Raw genomic sequence first — 8859 nt, forward strand, 5'->3', positions numbered from 1 at the left:
CATATTTTCTCCGTTCCCGCGCATATTCCTACGAGGCTGATCGCCATTCCGTTCCGTGTACCTTACTCACGGGACGTACGGGCTCGCGCTCCGAGTACGCGAGACTTTGTAGGTATGCAGACGCGAGGAATGTACACGCAAAGAACGATTTTGCAAATGTTCATCTCTATTAACTGTAATTGGTGGAAACGATGGCATCAGAATTAGAAAAAGACAGAAAAATTTGCTTAAACTTCAACGCGTTGACTTTTATATCTTGTGCCTTTGATATCTTGATTTATTTTGACATTATTTATTTATTTGAAAAGATAAAAAATTAAACCAAGATTAAAATTAATCTGCATTGGTAGAAACGGATAATTTAAGTATAACACACGTTGTTTATAACGCATTGTAGAAATTCGAAAATAATTTTATTGTTAAAATAATTATGTAAATATGTAAAAAAAACTCCAGCATTGTGCAAAAAAATCTATGTAAGCATTACAAGAAATATATGAACATTTTGTAAAGAAGATTGCAAAAATTACTATTCTCACTTACTCGATACTTTTAAATATTCACATTTTTAAATACTGAAAGTCAAAAAAAACATTCTAATATTAAAAAAAAATCAGTTTAAGCGTCTTCTGTATAATTATTTTAAAAATCCAAAATTTTATTTTTAGATCTGTATTTAGTTAAATTTGTATACTCATATTCATAGTCAGGTCATATAAGGCTTCCTTAAATTTATCTTTAAATACTCTACGAATTATTTCATTGGCTGCTAAACATCTAAAGATAAATAAATTTAAGGAAGCCTTAAATGTAAGGCTTGACTATGAATACGAGTATAAAAATTTAACTAAATACAGATCTAAAAATAAAAGTTTTGGATTTTTAAAATAATTGACAGAAGACGCTTAATTGATTTTTTTTTAATATTAGAACATTTTTTTTTACTTTCAGGTCTGACTATGAATACGGACATTTGACATTTCGAGAAAACCGTTCTTTCTATGCGCAATAACGTAGCGAGGTGCTTCGCGGAAGGCTGAATTTTTTATTTCCCGCGTGTGCGATCATGGGATGACGTTCATGTCGAGGGGGCTTTATCCGCGATTGCGTGCGAACTCTGCTAGCAAAGTACACGCGTGGATGAAAACGATAACGGACGCAGGCCAACAAACTCGGGTTTTCACGTTAAATACCAACTCGTGTTAATGTAACGAAAGCAAGAGATAAAGAAATAAATTTCACCTTAATTTTTTTTTTTAGTCGATTAATTATCATAATTATATATGATGAATAATGTAAACAATCGAGCTGAGTTGTGAGAAGGCCAGTTGAAGCGTTCTAATTAATTGTACATCATGGCAAAAATGATCGGTTGACTCGAATTGCCTCGTAGTATATATGCAAATTAAACTTTTGTGCTTATCTTGATCAGAATTTTTATTAATAAAAATAAAGAAGAATAATTCCGATCTCGTCTGAAATTAATCTAAATTTTTTTTTATATGAAACTGAGTGAGAAAAATCATATTTAATTGATACAATCGTATCAATGACGTTATTAAATGGACATTTTTTACAAATTGAAAAAAAATTCTGTACAATTAAAGAAAGAAACAAGGAATCTATTTAAGAATTCAAAATCCGATAACTTGTGTTACTCATTGCCATATGACGAAACACAATTCGCTAAAAATTAAATAAATAAACAATAAATGTCAGAGTTCGACACATGTGGTTGACATTTAGGTCACGAATTCGATAGCTAGAAGTGCGCGAGATAAAATAAATAAAGGAAATGGATAAACGAAAGATAGAAAACAAGTGGAATGAGCGGCGTATAAAATCGATGGGAAACTCTCCACAGGTGAAAGGATTCGAAGACGAGGAGAATTCGACGCGAAGACGAGGAGAGACGTGGAGACGGGCGGCGGGTTGCGCGCTTTGTCTTCACCGCAAATCCGACGTCGAATGGAAGCGTGTACTCGCGCGAAAGAGGAACGGCGAGACATAAAAATCTTGGCCTAACTATCCAAGGGCCAAATTGCACCGACGCTAATACTGACTTTAGTTCGATTGACTTGAGATCCTGCAATAATTCAGAATTAGTATCGGAAAAAAATATAGAAATCGATCTAAATTCTACGTCGATAAAAGAAGTCGTTCATTAGATATAATTAATTGATTATACCTTAAATCTAAATTAACTATAAATTGAAAATAAACAAAACTTTATTAATCTCGATTCGTCAAAAGATACTCATCTTAACTGATTAAATTTCTTTTTTTTTTATATCGACGTACGTGAATTCTAAATAACATTAACATTCGCTTACTCGATGGTTAATCCAATTGATGCTAATCGAATTAATTTAGAACATCTCTGATGTTCATCGTGATAATTCGAATCGAAGGACCAATTTAAAAGCAATTTTAATTAGTCTATCTTTCTTCCTTATATTGTATATTACGAATAAAATATAGAAAAGCAAAGTCCTAAATCAGACAGTCGTCGATGCAATTTAGCCTAAAATTCTACAATTTTTTCGATCCTCCATTTTATATCTGCATTATCGATATGGCTGTCTTCCTCCCCCATTCTCTCTCTCTCTCTCTCTCTCTCTCTCTCTCTCTCTCTCTCTATACATTCTTTTACTCTCATCTCCAATTTAGAGACATCCTACCGTTTGCTTCTTCCCTATGTCGAGCAGGGTTATCACTTAGGGAGAGAGATAAGGAACCTTCCAGAGGACTTGGGTGGAAACGTTCCTTGAAGAGATCCTTCTCGATTGCTTGATGTTACACATTTTCCTTGCCTTGCAGCTTAGTTGCAAGATCAGCGACGAGTTGCTTGTACACCAATGGATCGATGTTCTTGCCGAGCTGATAGAGAACAAACCAATCGCCGATCTGACACTTGTCGCTGATGATTTTAACTTGGTCATGCGGCGAGAGACGCGAGCGTGCTCGTAACAGCACGTTTCGCAGTTTCGGGCCAAGTACTACTGCTGCACGATAGAGCAGGCTAAGACCGCTCAGGATCGATAAGATGATGAACCAAAACCAGAGGAACACGTAGATCTTCTCGTTGACGATATTGAGCGGGAGCACGCAAAGCCCGTCAAACTTCTGCACCGTACCAGATGCACCATATTTGTGGAATGTGCACTTAGTAACCTTCGGAAACACCTTGGACATGGGATCGATACGTTCTTCAGGTTCCATCTCCGTGAACTTGATGACATCGGAGCCGTACGTGGTAAACTCGCCATCCAGGAAGAAGTCTATGAAAAAGATCTGGCCGACCACGTTGATGAAATTCAACAATTCGCATAGGAAGAAGCGATATGCGTAGAAGTTTTGCGAGTGCAGATTTGAAGTGAAATAGTCGACTAGCAATTTACGCCGGTCGCTCTTACAATCTTCGCTGACTACCGGACAATTGAGATCCAGCACCAGCATCTTGATCCTGCCACCCTCCCATGTTTTCCAGAGATAGCGTGGAACGTAGAAAAGGATCGCCTGGAAGAAGAGGGTAAAGCAGACCCACTGATAGTATTTATGATACTTGACTTGATCTTGGCCCTCGACGTGCGCGGCAACTCCCGGTTGCACCAGGTCCTTGCCCACTATGCCGGTTCGATCCGGGATCGTGAAAGTGGAATAGATCCAGCAGTAGGTGTCCATCACATGCAACGGGATTTCGTCGACGATACAATCGATCGGGTCGCCAATATATTGTCGAGAGGTCACCAATAGGGAGAAGATGATCAATATAACCACGGTGGCCTTGTAGTGCAGTCGAAATACATTGTTGTCGATACAGACGGTGTCGAGCTTCAGCAGCCCCTTCACAGAGCCGAACACGTCAAACATGGTGGCGGTGGCGGTGACTGTGCGTTAGCCCTCTTTCCTTTTTCTCAATCGACTACTCGCCCTAAGTACTCACGCACACGCGTTTCGATCGTCAACCGGTCCAGTCACAAACCGAATTCGTTTTGTACAGTCTCCAGGTTCCACGACGCGACAGCCGTGTGTCGTGCACGTTCGGGAGTCACGCTCGGCAGCTTCCGCGCTTCCTCGTTCTCACTCGCGTAACGCCAACCCCCTTCGGAGTTCAGTGGCGACAGCGGCCGATCGACCTTACGTTAATTCGTTCTGTCTCTTGCGTGTGCACACGTGCTCACCCTCTGCTGTTACGCCCGTATTACGCGGCAGACGGCGCAGATCGGCGAAATTCACTGCGTCAATTCACGCGTGTAACAACAACGTGGTCACGCTATCGTCGCGCTCGCGATTTACTACACAACGTTACCGAGCGTCACCGAGCGGCTCTCTGTCGTAATGGCTGCGCTGAGCGCTCGAGACGCGACACAAGCACGCGAGGACAAGCACGGCGCGCCGCGCGGCGTTCTACGAGTTGCTCCCTTTTCCTTGCCTCTCTCTGTCTCTCTCTTTCTCTAGTCCTCCCCCTCTATCGTCCTCTCCGTCTCGCTCGTTCACCGTACTATTTCTTCCTTCTTTACCCTGCAACTTGCTGGCCGGTCGGGGACCGAAAACTGTTCGCTGGCTTCTGCGGCGCGACAGGGAGGCTCTCACTCTGTCCCCACCTACAATTCTCTTGCTCACCCTCCTAACGTTGTATCCGTCCTCTTTGCTCTCTCTTTCGCCAGGTAGTCTCTCGCTTTTTCCCTCGTTACGATCGGCGCACGCTCGGCCGCTCTCGGTTTTTCGTCTCGTGGCGCATTCGGCAGACATCGGCGGGCCTCGGACACCGTTCGCTTCAGCGCGCGGCGACATGACTCTCGCATGGTTGTTACCATGGCGACTGGCTACCGATGCCGCGGGAGCGTGGGATTCTTCAAGCACTTTGATCCATCTGCATCCAGTCGCGATCGACGCTAAATCATTCGTTCTTTCTTTTTACATCTATTATTAGAGTTATTATTAGGAAGGAAGAATATATTTCTACATCTCCCATATCAAATATATCAATTAAATTTGAATATATAGTTTTTGTACCTTTTTATTATTGGTAGAAATAACATTTAAAACAAACCAAAACCCGATTCCATCAATGTAAGATTAACTTTAATTTTAATTTAACTTACTGTTTGTCTTTTTTTAATTCTCACGCTTACATTTATCTTATTTTAATTCTTACAGAAAAAAATAAAAGAAAATTGAATCAAGATTAAAATTGATATGATTGATTGAATCTTATATTGGTGAAACCGAGCTTAAATAAACTTTTAATCTGGAGTTTATTTTGATGCAATATATATGAAAATTCAATTGAATCTAAGATGATATTAATATCAGCTAATATTGATTATGAAAAAATAGATTTTTTTCGTGTTTGCTAAAACAATATGTTCATATTATTCTATCCTAACAGTAGATGACAATTAAAATAAATTACAAATCAAATTTGTGTTTCAATCAAATGTCGATTTTTTTAGTATTATTTATATATTTTATATATCATAAATTCTCATAAAATCATAATTTATATTTTCTAAATAAAAGCTCTTCTTTATTGAGATATATTAAATTTAATTAAAATCATAAAATAGAGATTATGAACTCAAATTTGTTGGAACGGTGAAAGAGAAATGCAAGTAGAAATTATGTCAATTTGCCGTGCTGCATCCTGAAAAGTGCAGATAAATTACAAATTGCTTTAACATTTTCTTCCTTCAGTGACACAAAATTACGTTCTAAAATTACGTAACACATGAATGAAAACCAGTGAAAAACTGTACTGCTATTTTTTTTTTTTCATGCGCGCAACATTGTATGATAAAGCATGACGTTTGTATGACGCAATGATAATATCTTTATCTAAATGTGGTTTATGCTGCAAACCTCTCTCACGCCGTTTACTCATGACATTTACTTGGAAAGACGTACGCGGATCTTACAACGTGAATGCACAATTATTGTAGTAATAATATTATATGCTGTGCCAGTACTTAAAATAAGCAACACGTTTCTGAGCTCAGAAATTCAAAGGACTTTACTAAATCACCTTTCTTTCCTGCGTGTCCTTGATGTTCTTAGTAGGAACACTTTAAGAAGAGCTTTTCTCTTTTCGTTCAGAGCAGATCAAAAAGAAACTAAATTTAGATATTTTCTATCTATTTTTCAAAACCTAAAATTCTTGTACTAGAAGACTGAGATTATTTACAATTCAAAATATTCACAATTAATTATTATGAATTAATAATTAATTTATGTTGATTTATTTATATTTGGAAAATACTATGGTGCCCATATATCGCAAAAGAATCCTGCAAACAATTTATATCGTTAATCGATACGTTTAAAATTACAATATACATAAAATATTTGCAATTAATTATATTCCAATTATATTATTACATATTATTAAACATCAAACGATAATGGGCTACGAGCTGAGCTAAATTTTAATCTTAAAGATATTCTCTATATTCTTTGGAGTGGACTCTCACTATAAAAAGAGTGAACAATGAGTCAGTCCTGAAAAAGAGTGGCTCAATCTTCAGTGTTTAAGAATACATATTTCACTCTTCGGAATAACAATTTATTTTAGACAATAAATATTTTATGTAGTAAATATATAAACATTTTGATCTTTATCAAGTCAATTTCAATATCAAGAAAACAGTATAAAATGACAATTAAATAACGTATAATTTAATAACGTACAAATTGATAATCGTCACTTTGTTGATGTTACTCGCAAAGACTAATATACAAATACGATGTCTCGTAGAGATATCTCTATCCGTTATTATAAATATAAATTTAACAGATTACCGTTTAGATTTCTGATGGGTAGAGATATCTCTACGAGACATCGTGTTCGTATATTAATGTTTGCGAATATACCATCAACAAGATGACGATTTATCAATTTGTACGTTTAAGTTAAATTTAGAGTAAATCGTAAATAATGTTGGATGTCAGTCATAAATAAAAATTGACAAAGCGTTATTGAAATCGCAAACCTTAAGGAGTATACAAACTCAAATCATATGTCATCATAAGAATAGTCTGAGATTTTGATTATTTTTTACAGAGATAGGTGTATAAGATATATGAATTATATGATTATACTATTCCTCGTCAGAATATGAAATATAATCTTTAGCATTAAAGCTCATTATTTTCACTTTATTTTTAAACTTATTAAGTGTTTTTATTTACAATTTATGTACCATTAATATAAAAATTAATTATTATCTATAATCATATTATACAAATTAGTGCACCAATTTTATTCATCCTGCGCATCGAATCGTAAATCATTTATAATCATTGTACGTCGTTGAGCGCGTGCTCTAAATATAGAGGTAGTGTGATGAAACCTATGCCTTTTCGCTGATTAATTATTCTTGCTAAATCTATATTTAACAGATTACCGCTTAGGCTACCGAGTAGCGGATAAGGATACCTCTATGTGAGACATCATGTTATTATATTATAATTCGCGAGTAACGTCAGCAGGATAACGTTATCTGGCTAAACAATTCTATCATGTTGCGTTGAGAAAGCGTCAGATATTAAAATAATATAGCCAGCTGTTAGAATCATTTCATAGAAGAACCACGTCCGAATCATCACCTCGTTATCTCGCTGTTCAGGCAGGACTTTACCAGGCACGGATTCAGATGAATCAGCGAACTGTTCCGCGAAAAGGGATCTTTAACTCTGGTAGCATTAAGAAAGAGCCATAAAAGACTCAAAGACCAAGGAATTCCAAACCGGTTGAACACGGCCGATTCAATTTTCGAAGTCGGTCGAACAAAATAATCATTTTATTCATCCACGGACGACATTATTTGCGAACATATTTTTCGTATTTGCTACATTCCACAAAAATCGAATGCTTCATACGAAAAAATTGCTTTAATTATTACGTATATATAACATACATACATATGTGTATATCATTCTTTGTTCAGACAAGACAATAGAACAGAGTTCGATGCACTTGGGAAAAGCTAGTAATAAATCGCAAATTTGATTTGAAATTATCACTGATTTCAATATTCCTCGTAAAATTTTACAACTTTCGTTTGAGCGGCTCTTATCCTTTTGACGCGACACGTAACTGGCACTACAATACAATTGTGCATTTATGTTTCAATATTGATATCAGATAAGGTAGGGATATCTATTAATCGCGAAAAATGTAGATAAAATGAATTATATCCTATCGTGTAATCGTCTAAAGATTTTACAACCTTATATTGATACATGTAATCTGATCCGGGAGATAAAAATCATCAATATTATTTAATTTACAATCGATATTATATGTATTATATGTGATACATATATGTGATACGTATGATACATCGTACGTGCTTGTGACTCATGATACAATGTTTAATTCGGGAGTAATCATCTGGAATATTTTGTATATTTTAATTAAAAATCTTTGATATAATAAAATTTAGATGATTATTATTATTGTACCTCATTCAATTCTGTCCGAAAAATCAAAATAGAGAGATCTTTATATTCTTATTATTACGTTTTCTTGTTTTTGTACAATGGAAAATATTTCTTAATTCCGATTCTATAACTAAAAATAATTCGATATCATTATGTTGTCATTGCTTAGATTATATATAGTAAAAAAGCTACGCAATAACAGCATAACAATATCGACACTGTCATTACCCAGACATACAATATTTATATACAATATTTATAAAATGTTTACAACATATTTGTAAGATTTATTTTTGATATTTTATAAATATTTTTTTTGTAATATTGTCTTAGATTGGATTGGGCAGATCATAAATATTTATTATATACATATATATATATATATATATATATATATATATATATTATAGTAAT

The 8859-nt window shown here is 35.5% G+C and overlaps 1 protein-coding gene across 1 annotated transcript; it reads right to left on the reverse strand.

The window, feature by feature from the left end:
* Positions 1–2796: 2796 nt before the first annotated feature.
* On the reverse strand, positions 2797–3873 carry LOC105623021 (innexin inx2). The gene has a single exon (XM_012204424.1). The coding sequence runs from the start codon at positions 3871–3873 to the stop codon at positions 2797–2799; it is 1077 nt and encodes a 358-aa protein (XP_012059814.1).
* Positions 3874–8859: the final 4986 nt, after the last annotated feature.

Source organism: Atta cephalotes, assembly GCF_000143395.1.
Source record: "Atta cephalotes unplaced genomic scaffold scaffold00052, whole genome shotgun sequence".
Classification (NCBI taxonomy): domain Eukaryota; kingdom Metazoa; phylum Arthropoda; class Insecta; order Hymenoptera; family Formicidae; genus Atta; species Atta cephalotes.

Excerpts from the sequence above, each read along its gene's own strand:
- LOC105623021 (XM_012204424.1), bottom strand. The coding sequence starts at position 3,873 with ATGTTTGACGTGTTCGGCTCTGTGAAGGGGCTGCTGAAGCTCGACACC.